General features: G+C 41.0%; 1 protein-coding gene across 1 annotated transcript in view; it reads right to left on the bottom strand.

The window, feature by feature from the left end:
* phip (pleckstrin homology domain interacting protein) overlaps positions 1–18,144 on the bottom strand; it is a 140,190-nt gene that overhangs the window by 65,482 nt on the left and 56,564 nt on the right. Inside the window, exons 15-18 of the mRNA XM_064925811.1 lie at positions 14,327–14,483; positions 12,037–12,171; positions 8,802–8,930; positions 4,005–4,230 (exon numbers count right to left, since the gene is read on the bottom strand). Coding sequence (XP_064781883.1) covers positions 4,005–4,230; positions 8,802–8,930; positions 12,037–12,171; positions 14,327–14,483 — 647 coding nt within the window. The remainder of the gene's footprint in view (positions 1–4,004; positions 4,231–8,801; positions 8,931–12,036; positions 12,172–14,326; positions 14,484–18,144) is intronic.

Here is an 18,144-nt window from a genome sequence, read left to right as displayed (position 1 = left end):
AATGGGTTTCAAGTCCGGACACTCAAATCAAATCACATTTTATTAAATGGAACACGAGTCACTTTAATAATGTTTATACATTTCTTATCTCATATGAATATGCTGTATCCTGATTCCTACACAATCTATTCTTTACCACCTTGTACCAGGTTATGTTGTGGAATTAGTTAGACGTTACCTCGCAACACTCGCAACAACATCTGCTAACCATGTGACCAATATCATCTGCTAACCATGTGTATGTGACCAATAACATCTGCTCACCATGTGCCCAATAACATCTGCTGACCATGTGACCAAAAACATCTGCTGACCATGTGTATGTGACCAATAACATCTGCTAACCATGAGTATGTGGCCAATAACATCTGTTAACCATGTGGCCAATAACATCTGCTAACCATGTGTATGTGGCCAATAACATCTGCTAACCATGTGTATGTGGCCAATTACATCTGCTCACCATGTGACCAATAACATATGCTGACCATGTGTATGTGACCAATAACATCTGTTAACCATGTGACCAATAACATCTGCTAACCATGTGACCAATAACATCTGCTAACCATGTGACCAAAAACATCTGCTAACCATGTGACCAATAACATCTGCTAACCATGTGACCAATAACCATCTGCTAACCATGTGTATGTGAACAATAACATCTGCTAACCATGTGTATGTGACCAATAACATTTGAAGGTGACCAATAACATCTGCTAACCATGTGTATGTGACCAATAACATCTGCTAACCATGTGACCAATAACATCTGCTAACCATGTGACCAAAAATATCTGCTAACCATGTGACCAATAACATCTGCTGACCATGTGTATGTGACCAATAACATCTGCTAACCATGTGTATGTGGCCAATAACATCTGCTAACCATGTGTATGTGGCCAATAACATCTGCTCACCATGTGACCAATAACATCTGCTGACCATGTGTATGTGACCAATAACATCTGCTAACCATGTGACCAATAACATCTGCTAACCATGTGACCAATGATATCTGCTAACCATGTGACCAATAACATCTGCTAACCATGTGACCAAAAACATCTGCTAACCATGTGACCAATAACATCTGCTGACCATGTGTATGTGACCAATAACATCTGCTAACCATGTGTATGTGGCCAATAACATCTGCTAACCATGTGACCAATAACATCTGCTGACCATGTGTATGTGACCAATAGCATCTGCTAACCATGTGTATGTGAACAATAACAACTGCTAACCATGTGACCAATAACATTTGCTAACCATGTGACCAATAACATCTGCTAACCATGTGACCAATAACATCTGCTGAACATGTGTATGTGACCAATAACATCTGCTAACCTTGTGACCAATAACATCTGCTAACCATGTGACCAATGACATCTGCTAACCATGTGACCAATAACATCTGCTAACCATGTGACCAAAAACATCTGCTAACCATGTGACCAATAACATCTGCTGACCATGTGTATGTGACCAATAACATCTGCTAACCATGTGACCAATAACATCTGCTAACCATGTGACCAATAACCATCTGCTAACCATGTGTATGTGACCAGTAACATCTGCTAACCATGTGTATGTGACCAATAACATCTGCTAACCATGTGTATGTGACAATAACATCTGCTAATCATGTGTATGTGAACCAATAACATTTGAAGGTGAAGGTTCATCAGGTCATGGTGTCGAAAACATTCAACAGGGATGCTGGTCCATGTGGACTCCAATGCTTCACACAGTTGTGTCAAGTTGGCTGGATGTCCTTTGGATGGTGGACCATTCTTGATGCACCTGGGAAACTGTTGAGCGTGAAAAATCCAGCAACGTTGCAGTTCTTGACACAAACCAGTGCGCCTGGCACCTACTACCATAACCCTGTTCAAAGACACTTAAATATTTTGTCTTGCCCATTCACCCGCTGAATGGCAAACACACACAATCTATGTGTCAGTTGTTTCAAGGCTTCAAAATCCTTCTTTGACCTGTATCCTCCCCTTCATCTACACTGATTGAAGTTGATTTAACAAGTGACATCAATAAGGGATGCTAGCTTTCCACCTGGATTCACCTGGTCAGTCTATGTCCTAAGAAGAGCAGGTGTTCCTAATGTTTTGTACACTCATTGAAGAACATACATCTTCCTGCCAGGTCTTGACTATGGTGACACTATTTACCAGAATGCAGCAGCCACTACTCTTTAACCTCTGGAGGTCATCTACCATTCTGCTGTACCACAAGTGAGAGTAAAGTCCGTTTTTTGTCTAACTGTCACGTACTGACCTTAGTTCCTTTTTTATGTCTTTGTGTTAGTTTGGTCAGGGCGTGAGTTGGGGTGGGTAGTCTATATTCTTTTTCTATGTTGTATTTCTGTGTTTGGCCTGGTATGGTTCTCAATCAGAGGCAGCAGTCGATCGTTGTCTCTGATTGAGAATCATACTTAGGTAGCCTGTTTTCCCCTTTTTGGTTGTGGGTGGTTGTTTTCTGTTTTGTGCGTATTCAGAACTGTTTAGTTTTCGTTCTCGCTCGTTATTGTTTTTGTCATTTCAGTGTTCAGTTTATTTTGTTTATTAAAATGAACACTTACCATGCTGCACCTTGGTCATCTTCTCCTTCTCCAGACGAAAAGCGTTACAGTAATGTATTTTCCGTTATGTGTCGGACCCCAGTAAGACTGTCTCCATTAGCGTCGGGTAATGGGGATCCTAATCAAATCAGATCCTCATCCTGAATCAAAAGATTGGCTGGTCCTCATTAAAGTAGACCACTTCATTACTCTCTTTTAGTTTTACAAAGCTGTACTACACAAGCTTCTTCTGATATAATTTGAGAGAGGCACCAAACCCGTTCCCAGGGATGGGTCACTCTCCAGGTTCCACTAGTACCGATGTAGGTAAATTCGCTTTTAGTTTTACTGCCCTACATTTATTGAATATCCTACACAACTCCCTACATCATGACTCTCTGGTGCCTCCAGGGCAGTGTAGGACTAATGTTGAATGAATTTTATGAGAAGTGCAACTGTTTGGATTGAATGTAAATAATTATATTTGAAGCTGTGGTGTTGAATGTCATTTGTAGTTTATTTTATTTGTGTAGATCATTTTGAATGTGTTGTATTGATGTCCTCGGGGTAACATTGTAAATGAGATCCAGGTCTCAGTGGGTTCCCCTGAATAAATACAAGTTCAATTAATACAAAAATATATAGAATATATTGGCTTACACTATTGTAGTTTCTGCACCTAAATATAAACAGTACCTGCATATAACATGAGTACCTATATCTGTCACAGTCAAGCAAATCCAGATAAGCCAACCATTATCTTGTGGCTGAAATAAATGTCACAGGAGGAGGAGACTCCCTGACATGTACCTGAGGAGGAGGAGGAGGAGGAGGAGGAGGAGGAGGAGGTGACTCCCTGACAAACTGACATGTACCTGAGGAGGAGGAGGAGGAGGAGGAGGAGGAGGAGGAGGAGGTGACTCCCTGACAAACTGACATGTACCTGAGGAGGAGGAGGAGGAGGAGGAGGAGGAGGTGACTCCCCAACAAACTGACATGTACCTGAGGAGGAGGAGGAGGAGGAGGAGGAGGAGGTGACTCCCTGACAAACTGACATGTACCTGAGGAGGAGGAGGAGGAGGAGGAGGAGGAGGTGACTCCCTGACAAACTGACATGTACCTGTACCTGAGGAGGAGGAGGACCTGGGAGGAGGAGAGGAGGAGGAGGAGGAGGAGGAGGAGGAGGAGGTGACTCCCTGACAAACTGACATGTACCTGAGGAGGAGGAGGTGAGTCCCTGACAAACTGACATGTACCTGAGGAGGAGGAGGAGGAGGAGGAGGAGGAGGAGGAGGAGGAGGTGAGAGGAAGAGGAGGAGGAGGAGGAGGAGGAGGAGGAGGAGGTGAGTCCCTGACAAACTGACATGTACCTGAGGAGGAGGAGGTGACTCCCCAACAAACTGACATGTACCTGAGGAGGTGACTCCCATCTGTGGTATGAGCTGTTGGTCTCTGCAGCTCTCCCGTCCGGGTACGAGGCGTTGGTATGGAGGAGGGTGGGGGTTCCCGTCCACGTCCACCAAGAAGGGAGGGGGCATGAGGTGTGGTGCCTGCTGGGTCTGCTCGTCCAACACGTAGTTATTAACATCCCGGATCAACGGGCGGTAGTCCGTATGGAAAAACATCTGATCTGCTATCTGAGGGAGGGAAAGATTTGGTTTATAGTGTATATTTGTTGAGTAGTTTTACAACAAGGTTGCAGACTACTATACTAATAGTAGAAGCAGTATAGTATCATAGTAGTCTTGCAGTAGTATAGCAGTAGTATAGCAGTAGCAGTTGTAGAAGTAGCATATTATTGTCGTAGTATAGTAGTAATAGTAACATAATACCATAATTGTATAGTAACAGTATCATAATAGTATAGTATCATAGTAGTAGTAGTGCTAGTAGTAGCAGAACCATTGTAGTAGTAGTATTAGTAGTAGTAGTAGTGCAAGTAGTAGTAGTAGTAGTAGTAGCAGTAGTAGTAGTAGTAGTAGTGCTAGTAGTAGTAGTAGAATAGCAGTAGTAGTAGTATTGGTGGTAGTAGTAGTAGTAGCAGTAGTAGTATTAGTAGTAGTAGCGCTAGTAGTAGTAGTAGTAGTAGTAGTAGTAGTAGTAGTAGTATTAGTAGTGGTAGTAGTAGTAGTACTATCATTAGTAGTAGTAGTAGTAGTAGTGCTAGTAGTATTGGTAGTAGTAGTAGTAGTAGTAGCAGTAGTAGTAGTGGTAGTAGTCGTAGTCGTAGTAGTAGTAGTGCTAGTAGTAGTAGTAGTAGCAGTAGTAGTAGTAATGCTATTAGTAGTAGTATTAGTCGTAGTAGTAGTAGTAGCAGCAGTAGTAGTAGTAGTAGTTGCAGTAGTAGTAGTAGTAGTAGTAGTAGTAGCGCTAGTAGTATTAGTAGTAGTAGTAGAGTAACTTGGGGGTCATAGTAGTTGTAGTATAGTAGTAGTAGTATAGCATTTTACATTTACATTTTAGTCATTTAGCAGACGCTCTTATCCAGAGCGACTTACAAATTGGTGAATTCACCTTCTGACATCCATAGTAGCCATAATAGTAGTAGTAATATTGTAGTATAGTGGTAGAATTAACATATTACGGTAGTAGTATAATATTAAGGCAGTAGTAGTAATAGTAGTAGTAGTAGTAAAATATTGTAGTAGTAGTAGTAGTATAGTTCAGTAGTCATAGAAGTAGTATAGTATTAGTTGTATAGTAGTGTAGTAGTAATAGCAGTGGTATTATAGTACAGTAGCAATACTAGTAGTAGTAGTAGAACAGTATTGTAGTAATAATAAATAATATATCCCATTTAGCAGACGCTTTTGTCCAAAGCGACTTACAAGTCGGCTGGGGCCACTACTTTTACATATGGGTGGCCCCAGCGGGAATCGAACCCACGACGCTTGGCGTTGCAAGCGCCATGCTCTACCGACTGAGCCACACAGGACCCTATGCTAGTAGTTGTAGCATAGTATAGTATCATAGTAGTAGTGCAGTATCATAGTAGTTTAAGTAGTATAGTGCCATAGCAGTAGTAGTAGTAATAGTGTAGTGGAAGTAGTATAGTATTGTAGTAGTAGCATAGTACCGTAGTAGTAGTAGTAGAAGTAGAGTATAGTAGTACTATAGTATCATAGTAGTTGTAGTAGTACAGTATCATAGCAGTAGACGTATTAGTAGTATAGTATCTTAATAGTCGTAGTAGTAGAACAACATTGTAGTAGTAGTAAATTATCATAGTAGTATGACAGTAGTAGCAGTAAAAGCAGTATAATATCATAGCAGTAGTATTAGTGTATTATTGTACAAGTAGTTGCACTAGTAGTAGTATAGTAGCATAGTAGTAGTACAAGTAACATAGTATTATAGTAGTAGTAGTAGTAGTATGGTATCGCAGTAGTCATATGAGTTGTTGTATAGTAGTAGTAGCAGTATGGTATCGCAGTAGTAATATTAATATCGTAGCGTAGTAGTAGTAGAGTATCACAGTAGTAGTGGAAGTAGTGGTATAATATCAAATTAGTAGTGGTAGTAGTAGAACTGGTATTGTATTGTAGTAGATGTAGCTGTAGTAGTAGTATTGTAGTACAGTAGCAAGAGTAGAAATTGTATAGTAGTAGTGGTAGTAGTATAGAATCATAGTACCATAGTAGTATCGTAGTATAGTATAATAGTAGTTGTGCAGTATTGTAATACTAAAAGTAGTATAGTAGCGTAGTAGTCGAAGTAGTATAGTATCATAGTAGCAGTTGAAGTAGTATCAGTAGTATAGTATTGTAGTAGTAGTAGTAGGATAGTAGTAGTGGTAGTAATAGCACCATAGTAGTATAGTATCATAGTAGCAGTAGTAGTAGCAGAGTATCGTAGCAGTAGACGTATTAGTAGTATAGTATCGTAATAGTCGCAGTAGTAGTACAGTATCGTGGAAGTAGTATGGAGTAGTAGTAATAGTAGAGCATAGTGTAGTAGTACGATCATAATATAGGATTAGTAGTGCTACTGGTAGTAATAGTAGTAGTAGTAGCAGTATTGTAATATAGTAGTAATATTAGTAGTAGTAGTGGTAAAGTAATGTAGTAGTAGTAGTAGTAGTAGTAGCAGCAGTATTGTAATATAGTAGTAATATTAGTAGTAGTAGTGGTAAAGTAATGTAGTAGTAGTAGTAGTAGTAGTAGTAGTAGTAGTAGTAGTAGCAGCAGTATTGTAATATAGTAGTAATATTAGTAGTAGTAGTGGTAAAGTAATGTAGTAGTAGTAGTAGTAGTAGTAGTAGTAGTAGTAGTAGTGTTATAGTAGCAGTAGTATAGTAGCAGTAGTAGTAGCAGCAGCAGTAGTGGTAATAGTGGTAGTGGTATAGTATTATAGGAGTATAGCAGTAGCAGTATAGTAGTAGTATAGTAGTAAAATTGTAATATAGGAGTAGTAGTTCTAGTTAGTAGTTCTAGCAGTATTGTAGTAGTAGTAGTAGTATTTTAGTAGTAGTAGTGTTATAGTATTGTAGTAGTAGAAGTGGTATTATAGTAGTAGTAGTGTTATAGTATTGTAGTAGTAATATAGCATAGGAGTAGTAGGTCGAGTTAGTAGTTCTAGCAGTATTGTAGTAGTAGTAGAAGTAGAAGCAGTATTTTAGTAGTAGTAGTGTTATAGTATTTTTGTAGTAGTAGTAGTAGTAGTGTTATAGTATTGTAGTAGTAATATAGCATAGGAGTAGTAGTTCTAGTTAGTAGTTCAAGCAGTATTGTAGTAGTAGTAGTAGTAGTAGAATAAGTAGTATTATAGTAGTAGTAGTAGTAGTAGTAGTAGTAGTAGTAGTAGTAGTAGTAGTAGTGTTATAGTTTTGTAGTAGTAATATAGTATAGGAGTAGTAGTTCTAATTAGTAGTTCTAGCAGTATTGTAGTAGTAGTAGTAGTAGTAGTAGCAGTGTTATAGTATTGTAGTAGTAATATAGTATAGGAGTAGAATTTTAGTAGTAGTAGTGTTATAGTATTGTAGTAGTAATATAGTATAGGAGAAGTAGTTCTAGTTAGTAGGTCTAGCAGTATTGTAGTAGAAGTAGTAGTAGTAGAATAAGTAGTATTATAGTAGTAGTAGTGTTATAGTATTGCAGTAGTAATATAGTATAGGAGTAGAAGTTCTAGTTAGTAGTTCAAACAGTATTGTAGTAGAAGTAGTAGTGTTATAGTATCGTAGTAGTAATATAGCATAGGAGTAGTATTATAGTAGTAGTGGTAGTAGTAGTGTTATAGTATTATAGTAGTAATATAGTATAGGAGTAGTATTATAGTAGTAGTAGTGGTAGTAGTAGTGTTATGATATTGTAGTAGTAATATAGTATAGTAGTAGTAGTGTTATAGTATTGTAGTAGTAATATAGTATTGTAGTAGTGTTATAATATTGTAGTAGTAATATAGTATAGTAGTAGTAGTGTTATAATATTGTAGTAGTAATATAGTATAGTAGTAGTAGTGTTATAATATTGCAGTAGTAATATAGTATAGTAGAAGTAGTGTTATAGTATTGTAGTAGTAATATAGTATAGGAGTAGTAGTGTTATAATATTGTAGTACTAATATAGTATAGTAGTAGTAGTGTTATAGTATTGTAGTAGTAATATAGTATAGTTGTAGTAATGTTATAGTATTGTAGTAGTAATATGGTATAGTAGTAGTAGTTTTATAATATTGTAGTAGTAATATAGTATAGGAGTAGTAGTGTAATAGTATTGTAGTAGTAATATAGTATTGTAGTAGTGTTATAATATTGTAGTAGTAATATAGTATAGTAGTAGTAGTGTTATAATATTGTAGTAGTGATATAGTATAGTAGTAGTAGTGTTATAGTATTGTAGTAGTAATATAGTATAGTTGTAGTAATGTTATAGTATTGTAGTAGTAATATGGTATAGTAGTAGTGGTTTTATAATATTGTAGTAGTAATATAGTATAGGAGTAGTAGTGTAATAGTATTGTAGTAGTAATATAGTATAGGAGTAGTAGTAGTGTTATAGTATTGTAGTAGTAATATAGTATAGTAGTAGTAGTGTTATAGTATTGCAGTAGTAATATAGTATAGGAGTAGTAGTGTTATAGTATTGTAGTAGTAATATAGTATAGGAGTAGTAGTGTTATAGTATTGTAGTAGTAATATAGTATAGGAGTAGTAGTGTTATAGTATTGTAGTAGTAATATAGTATAGGAGTAGTAGACTCCTAGTGTGTACCTTGTCATACTTGCTGCTGGAACCGAAGCCGAAGATGAGCAGGTGACCATGTGAGTCTGTAGCAGCAAAGTGCTGTCCATCAGAACTACACTTACAGTCAAATACCGCCCCATGGCCTTGACCTTCAATCTGGAAAATGTAGAGTGGTTACCATCAATGAATAAACACTGATCACCATTCACACTGAATAAAGAAAAGCTCCCTTTATTTTCAATGCATTTTTTATGTCTTGTGCAAAAATAAAAAGGGTGTTACCGTGAGTTTACCCTCCACTACAACACTGGTTAGAGGGTGTTACCGTGAGTTTACCCTTCACTAGACCACTGGTTAGAGGGTGTTACCGTGAGTTTACCCTCCACTAGACCACTGGTTAGTCAAATGTTACCCCATGAGTTTACCCTCCACTAGACCACTGGTTAGAGGGTGTTACCGTGAGTTTACCTCCACTAGACCACTGGTTAGAGGGTGTTACCGTGAGTTTACCCTCCACTAGACCACTGGTTAGAGGTGTTACCGTGAGTTTACCCTCCACTAGACCACTGGTTAGAGGGTGGTACCGTGAGTTTACCCTCCACTAGACCACTGGTTAGAGGGTGTTACCGTGAGTTTACCCTCCACTAGACCACTGGTTAGAGGGTGGTACTGTGAGTTTACCCTCCACTAGACCACTGGTTAGAGGGTGTTACCGTGAGTTTACCCTCCACTAGACCACTGGTTAGAGGGTGTTACCGTGAGTTTACCCTCCACTAGACCACTGGTTAGAGGGTGTTACCGTGAGTTTACCCTCCACTAGACCACTGGTTAGAGGGTGGTACCGTGAGTTTACCCTCCACTAGACCACTGGTTAGAGGGTGTTACCGTGAGTTTAGCCTCCACTAGACCACTGGTTAGAGGGTGTTACCGTGAGTTTACCCTCCACTAGACCACTGGTTAGAGGGTGGTACCGTGAGTTTACCCTCCACTACAACACTGGTTAGGGGTGTGCCGAGTACTCGGACAAAACAAGCATTTTAACGGATAAGGATCATTATGATTATTGTAAATGTCTGTCATCGGGGAAAAAAAAAGAATTTTCAGACACCAGCATGCATCTCTCTTTCACTCAAACAGTGTGAAGCGCTGCGCGCTCCAATCTACTTTTGGCTCGTTCTTCGGTCTGTGAAGAAACAGGGTATCAGTTGAGCCTGATGCAACGATTGGATTAGAACAAAGCGCTGCTCTCATTGAAGGAACATAACGATGCTCTCTGAGTGACAGAGCAGTAATGAAGGAACATAACGATGCTCTCTGACTGATAGAGCAGTAATGAAGGAACATAACGATGCTCTGAGTGACAGAGCAGTAATGAAGGAACATAACGATGCTCTCTGAGTGACAGAGCAGTAATGAAGGAACATAACGATGCTCTCTGAGTGACAGAGCAGTAATGAAGGAACATAACGATGCTCTCTGACTGACAGAGCAGTAATGAAGGAACATAACGATGCTCTCTGAGTGACAGAGCAGTAATGAAGGAACATAACGATGCTCTCTGACTGACAGAGCAGTAATGAAGGAACATAACGATGCTCTCTGACTGACAGAGCAGTAATGAAGGAACATAACGATGCTCTCTGAGTGACAGAGCAGTAATGAAGGAACATAACGATGCTCTCTGAGTGACAGAGCAGTAATGAAGGAACATAACGATGCTCTCTGAGTGACAGAGCAGTAATGAAGGAACATAACGATGCTCTCTGACTGATAGAGCAGTAATGAAGGAACATAACGATGCTCTCTGAGTGACAGAGCAGTAATGAAGGAACATAACGATGCTCTCTGAGTGACAGAGCAGTAATGAAGGAACATAACGATGCTCTCTGAGTGACAGAGCAGTAATGAAGGAACATAACGATGCTCTCTGAGTGACAGAGCAGTAATGAAGGAACATAACGATGCTCTCTGAGTGACAGAGCAGTAATGAAGGAACATAACGATGCTCTCTGAGTGACAGAGCAGTAATGAAGGAACATAACGATGCTCTCTGACTGACAGAGCAGTAATGAAGGAACATAACGATGCTCTCTGAGTGACAGAGCAGTAATGAAGGAACATAACGATGCTCTCTGAGTGACAGATCAGTAATGAAGGAACATAACGATGCTCTCTGAGTGACAGAGCAGTAATGAAGGAACATAACGATGCTCTCTGAGTGACAGAGCAGTAATGAAGGAACATAACGATGCTCTCTGACTGACAGAGCAGTAATGAAGGAACATAACGATGCTCTCTGAGTGACAGAGCAGTAATGAAGGAACATAACGATGCTCTCTGAGTGACAGAGCAGTAATGAAGGAACATAACGATGCTCTCTGAGTGACAGAGCAGTAATGAAGGAACATAACGATGCTCTCTGAGTGACAGAGCAGTAATGAAGGAACATAACGATGCTCTCTGAGTGACAGAGCAGTAATGAAGGAACATAACGATGCTCTCTGAGTGACAGAGCAGTAATGAAGGAACATAACGATGCTCTCTGAGTGACAGAGCAGTAATGAAGGAACATAACGATGCTCTCTGAGTGACAGAGCAGTAATGAAGGAACATAACGATGCTCTCTGAGTGACAGAGCAGTAATGAAGGAACATAACGATGCTCTCTGACTGACAGAGCAGTAATGAAGGAACATAACGATGCTCTCTGACTGACAGAGCAGTAATGAAGGAACATAACGATGCTCTCTGAGTGACAGAGCAGTAATGAAGGAACATAACGATGCTCTCTGAGTGACAGAGCAGTAATGAAGGAACATAACGATGCTCTCTGACTGACAGAGCAGTAATGAAGGAACATAACGATGCTCTCTGAGTGACAGAGCAGTAATGAAGGAACATAACGATGCTCTCTGAGTGACAGAGCAGTAATGAAGGAACATAACGATGCTCTCTGAGTGACAGAGCAGTAATGAAGGAACATAACGATGCTCTCTGAGTGACAGAGCAGTAATGAAGGAACATAACGATGCTCTCTGAGTGATAGAGCAGTAATGAAGGAACATAACGATGCTCTCTGAGTGATAGAGCAGTAATGAAGGAACATAACAATGCTATAAGTGCACTCCTGGGTTTTCCGAACCTGAGTAAGTCTGATTACAAGTATCAAGTGTGATAAAATGGATACAATTAAGAATATGACAGTATCAGCACAGCCTTACCCAGAACCATCATAAATACACCCCACCTGCCCCCTGTCTCACCATGTTGAAGTAGGATCGTATCTTGACCCCTCGGGCCAGGTCCCAGACGATGGCATTCCCATCATGCCCGGCGCTGAACAGGATGCGGGGGTCAAAGGGGTGTGGCTCCAGGACAAACACCTCGTCCTCATGACCCTGGGATCGATCAATAAATGAATCCATCAAAGTAGTGTGTGTGTGTGTGTGTGTGTGTGTGTGTGTGTGTGTGTGTGTGTGTGTGTGTGTGTGTGTGTGTGTGTGTGTGTGTGTGTGTGTGTGTGTGTGTGTGTGTGTGTGTGTGTGTGTGTGTGTGTGTGTGTAGTGGTGTAATGTACTAAAGTAGTTTTCTGGGGTACCTGTACTTTACTATTTATGTTTTTAAAAACAGAGAACATCCCTGGTCCTCCCTAAACAGAGAACATCCCTGGTCCTCCCTAAACAGAGAACATCACTGGTCATCCCTACTGCCTCTGATCTGGAGGACTCACTAAACAGAGAACATCCCTGGTCATCCCTACTGCCTCTGACCTGGAGGACTCACTAAACAGAGAACATCCCTGGTCATCCCTACTGCCTCTGATCTGGAGGACTCACTAAACAGAGAACATCCCTGGTAATCCCTACTGCCTCTGATCTGGAGGACTCACTAAACAGAGAACATCCCTGGTCATCCCTACTGCCTCTGATCTGGAGGACTCACTAAACAGAGAACATCCCTGGTCATCCCTACTGCCTCTGATCTGGAGGACTCACTAAACAGAGAACATCCCTGGTCATCCCGACTGCCTCTGATCTGGAGGACTCACTAAACAGAGAACATCCCTACTGCCTCTGATCTGGAGGACTCACTAAACAGAGAACATCCCTGGTCATCCCTACTGCCTCTGATCTGGAGGACTCACTAAACAGAGAACATCCCTGGTCATCCCTATTGCCTCTGATCTGGAGGACTCACTAAACAGAGAACATCCCTGGTCATCTCTGCTGACTCTGATCTGGAGGACTCACTAAACAGAGAACATCCCTGGTCATCCCTACTGGCTCTGATCTGGAGGACTCACTAAACAGAGAACATCCCTACTGGCTCTGATCTGGAGGACTCACTAAACAGAGAACATCCCTGGTCATCACTACTGCCTCTGATCTGGAGGACTCACTAAACAGAGAACATCACTGGTCATCTCTACTGCCTCTGATCTGGAGGACTCACTAAACAGAGAACATCCCTGGTCATCCCTACTGCCTCTGATCTGGAGGACTCACTAAACAGAGAACATCCCTGGTCATCCCTACTGGCTCTGATCTGGAGGACTCACTAAACAGAGAACATCCCTGGTCATCCCTACTGCCTCTGATCTGGAGGACTCACTAAACAGAGAACATCCCTGTTCATCTCTGCTGACTCTGATCTGGAGGACTCACTAAACAGAGAACATCCCTGTTCATCTCTGCTGACTCTGATCTGGAGGACTCACTAAACAGAGAACATCCCTGTTCATCTCTGCTGACTCTGATCTGGAGGACTCACTAAACAGAGAACATCCCTGTTCATCTCTGCTGACTCTGATCTGGAGGACTCACTAAACAGAGAACATCCCTGTTCATCTCTGCTGACTCTGATCTGGAGGACTCACTAAACAGAGAACATCCCTGTTCATCTCTGCTGACTCTGATCTGGAGGACTCACTAAACGCAAATGCTTTGTTTGTAATGATGTCTGAGTGTTACTTGGTGTGCCGCTGGCTATTCATAAATACTTTTTTTTTTAAATAACATTTGTGCAGTCTTAATATTTGGACTTTTTTATTATTCGTACTTTTACTTTTGATACTTAAGTATATTTATAACCAAATACTTGTATACTTCTACTCAAGTAGTATTTTACTGGGTGACTTTTAATTTGACTCGAGTCCTTTTCTATTGAGGGATCTTTGTTTGTACTCAAGCACAAGAAGCAGAGCCCCAATTTGGTACTTTTTCCACCACTGTTAACAAGAAGCAGAGCCCCAATTGGGTACTTTTTCCACCACTGGTAACAAGAAGCAGAGCCCCAATTGGGTACTTTTTCCACCACTGGTAACAAGAAGCAGAGCCCCAATTGGGTACTTTTTCCACCACTGGTAACAAGAAGCAGAGCCCCAATTGGGTACTTTTTCCACCACTGGTAACAAGAAGCAGAGCCCCAATTGGGTACTTTTTCCACCACTGGTAACAAGAAGCAGAGCCCCAATTGGGTACTTTTTCCACCACTGGTAACAAGAAGCAGCGCCCCAATTGGGTACTTTTTCCACAACTGTGTGTGTGTTTGTACCATCAATATGTGGATGAGGTTTCCGGTGGTAGAGTTCCAGACTTTGAGCGTCAGGTTGTTGGCAGCGGTGATGACTGTGTTGTCGTGACGATCCCAGGCTACCATGGTAACCTTCAGCTTGGTCACCTTGTCCTCCAGCGGAGGGGGATTGTACTTCCTGGGTAAACAGATGACATCACAACATTAATAATTACATCACAAATCAGAGCTCTAAATTAAGGTTTTGCATTTGGTAGGACAAGTTAGAAGCACAACAAAATGTAGGCGCACCAGAAAATAAATCTATATTTGTTTATGGATTGAGATATATAGCCTTGATGAATTCCATCTACTTCTGAAAGACATGTTCTAGAAACTAATATGGAACCCTGTATAGACGGTTCAACAGCTTATTTCCACAAATGTTTTTTTTATCAGAACAGTGGGTTAACTGCCTGTTCAGGGGCAGAACGACAGATTTGTACCTTGTCAGCTCGGGGGTTTGAACTTGCAACCTTCCGGTTACTAGTCCAACGCTCTAACCACTAGACTACCCTGCCGCCCCAATGTGTTAACAAGCACCACGGTTTGGAGGGTTTCAAAGAACACGTCTCGATCTTCGCTTCTCGAGCCTGTTGGGGAGTGATGAGACAAGATTGTTACTAGCGATTGAATATCACGAGATTGGGGAGAAAAATGGGGAAAAATGTTGAACAAAATAATTTATAATGATTGCTTGTACCTTCATGTGCATAACATATCATGTTTCAGATTATATCTATATATAGTTTCCACTTTTTTTCTCCCCAATTTCATGAAAACAATCTGGTCTCATCGCAGCAACTCCCCAACGGGCTCACAATCATGCGTCTTCCGAAACATGACCCGTAAACCTGCACTTCTTAACACCCGCTCACTCAACACGGAAACTAGCTGCACCAATGTGTCTGAGGAAACACTGCTCAACTGACTACCAAAATGAACCTGCTGGCGCCCGGCCCACCACAAGGAGTCATTAAAGCGCAATGACCAAACCATCCCCCCCACGGCCAAGCCCTCAACTAACCTGGACAATGCTGGGCCAATTGTGCGCCGCCCTATGGGACTCCCGGGTCACGGCCGGTAATGACACAGCTTGAGATCGAACCGGGGTCTGTAGTGACGCCTTAAGCACCTCAAGCGGTTCCTTAGCCCGCAGCGCAACTCGGGAGGCCTATTTCAGATTTTTTATTTATAGATTTGATATGTGTATGACATTTTTTCTTGCAAACAGCTATTTACAGGGCCTTCCAAAAGTATTCACCCCCTGGGCGTTTTTCCTATTTTGTTACATTACAACCTGTAATTTAAATTGATTTTTATTTGATTTCATGTCACGGACATATACAAATTAATCCAAATTGGTGAAGTGAAATTTTAAAAATGACTTGTTTCAAAATCGTTCTAAAAAATTTAAAAAACTGAAAAGTGGTGCGTGCATATGTATTCACCCCCTTTACTATGAAGCCGCTAAACCCCCTTTACTATGAAGATCTGGTGCCACCAATTACCTTCAGAAGTCACATACAGTGCCTCGCGAAAGTATTCGGCCCCCTTGAACTTTGCGACCTTTTGCCACATTTCAAAACTGTATTTTTTTGTGAAGAATCAACAACAAGTGGGACACAATCATGAAGTGGAACGACATCTATTAGATATTTCAAACATTTTTAACAAATCAAAAACTGAAAAATTGGGCGTGCAAAATTATTCAGCCCCTTTACTTTCAGTGCAGCAAACTCTCTCCTGAAGTTCAGTGAGGATCTCTGAATGATCCAATGTTGACCTAAATGACTAATGATGATAAATACAATCCACCTGTGTGTAATCAAGTCTCCGTATAAATGCACCTGCACTGTGATAGTCTCAGAGGTCCGTTAAAAGCGCAGAGAGCATCATGAAGAACAAGGAACACACCAGGCAGGTCCGAGATACTGTTGTGAAGAGGTTTAAAGCTGGATTTGGATACAAAAAGATTTCCCAAGCTTTAAACATCCCAAGAAGCACTGTGCAAGCGATAATATTGAAATGGAAGGAGTATCAGACCACTACAAATCTACCAAGACCTGGCCGTCCCTCTAAACTTTCAGCTCATACAAGGAGAAGACTGATCAGAGATGCAGCCAAGAGGCCCATGATCACTCTGGATTAACTGCAGAGATCTACAGCTGAGGTGGGAGACTCTGTCCATAGGACAACAATCAGTCGTATATTGCACAAATCTGGCCTTTATGGAAGAGTGGCAAGAAGAAAGCCATTTCTTAAAGATATCCATAAAAAGTGTTGTTTAAAGTTTGTCACGAGCCACCTGGGAGACACACCAAACATGTGGAAGAAGGTGCTCTCGTCAGAGGAAACCAAAATTGAACTTTTTGGCAACAATGCAAAATGTTATGTTTGGCGTAAAAGCAACACAGCTCATCACCCTGAACACACCATACCCACTGTCAAACATGGTGGTGGCAGCATCATGGTTTGGGCCTGCTTTTCTTCAGCAGGGACAGGGAAGATGGTTAAAATTGATGGGAAGATGGATGGAGCCAAATACAGGACCATTCTGGAAGAAAACCTGATGGAGTCTGCAAAAGACCTGAGACTGGGACGGAGATTTGTCTTCCAACAAGACAATGATCCAAAACATAAAGCAAAATCTACAATGGAATGGTTCAAAAATAAACATATCCAGGTGTTAGAATGGCCAAGTCAAAGTCCAGACCTGAGTCCAATCGAGAATCTGTGGAAAGAACTGAAAACTGCTGTTCACAAATGCTCTCCATCCAACCTCACTGTGCTCGAGCTGTTTTGCAAGAAGGAATGGGAGAAAATTTCAGTCTCTCGATGTGCAAAACTGATAGAGACATACCCCAAGCGACTTACAGCTGTAATTGCAGCAAAAGGTGGCGCTACAAAGTATTAATTTAAGGGGGCTGAATAATTTTGCACGCCCAATTTTTCAGTTTTTGATTTGTTAAAAAAGTTTGAAATATCCAATAAATGTTGTTCCACTTCATGATTGTGTCCCACTTGTTGTTAATTCTTCACAAAAAAATACAGTTTTATATCTTTATGTTCGAAGCCTGAAATGTGGCAAAAGGTCGCAAAGTTCAAGGGGGCCGAATACTTTCGCAAGGCACTGTAATTAGTTAAATTATGTCCACCTGTGTGCAATCTAAGTGTCACATGATCTGTCACATGATCTCAGTATATATACACCTGTTCTGAAACGCCCCAGTCTGCAACACCACTAAGTAAGGGGCACCAGCAAGCAAGCAGAACCATGAAGACCAAGGAGCTCTCCAAACAGGTCAGGGACAAAGTTGTGGAGAAGTTCAGATCAGGGTTGAGTTATAAAAAAGTATCCAAAACTGTGAAGATCCCACGGAGCATCTTTACATCCATTATTAAAAAATGAAAGAATATGGCATACAACAAACCTGCCAAGAGAGGGCCGCCCACCAAAACTCACAGACCAGGCAAGGAGGGCATTAATCAGAGAGGCAATAAAGAGACCAAATATAACCATGACCAAAGATAACAGCGGAGATTGGAGTATTTGTCCATAGGACCACTTTAAGCCGTACACTCCACAGAGCAGGGCTTTATGGAAGAGTGGCCAGAAAAAAAGCCATTGCTTGAAGAAAGAAAATAAGCAAACACATTTGGTGTTCACCAAAAGGCATGTGGGAGACTCCCCAAACATATGGAAGAAGGTACTCTGGTCTGATGAAACTAAAATTGTGCTTTTTGGCCAAGACGGAAAACGCTCTGTCTGGCGCGAACCCAACACCTCTCATCACCCC

This window comes from Oncorhynchus masou, chromosome 19 (assembly GCF_036934945.1).
Source record: "Oncorhynchus masou masou isolate Uvic2021 chromosome 19, UVic_Omas_1.1, whole genome shotgun sequence".
NCBI classification, from domain to species: Eukaryota; Metazoa; Chordata; class Actinopteri; order Salmoniformes; family Salmonidae; genus Oncorhynchus; species Oncorhynchus masou.
The sequence above is the reverse complement of the archived record's forward strand: the minus strand, read 5'-3'. Positions and strand labels throughout refer to the sequence as shown.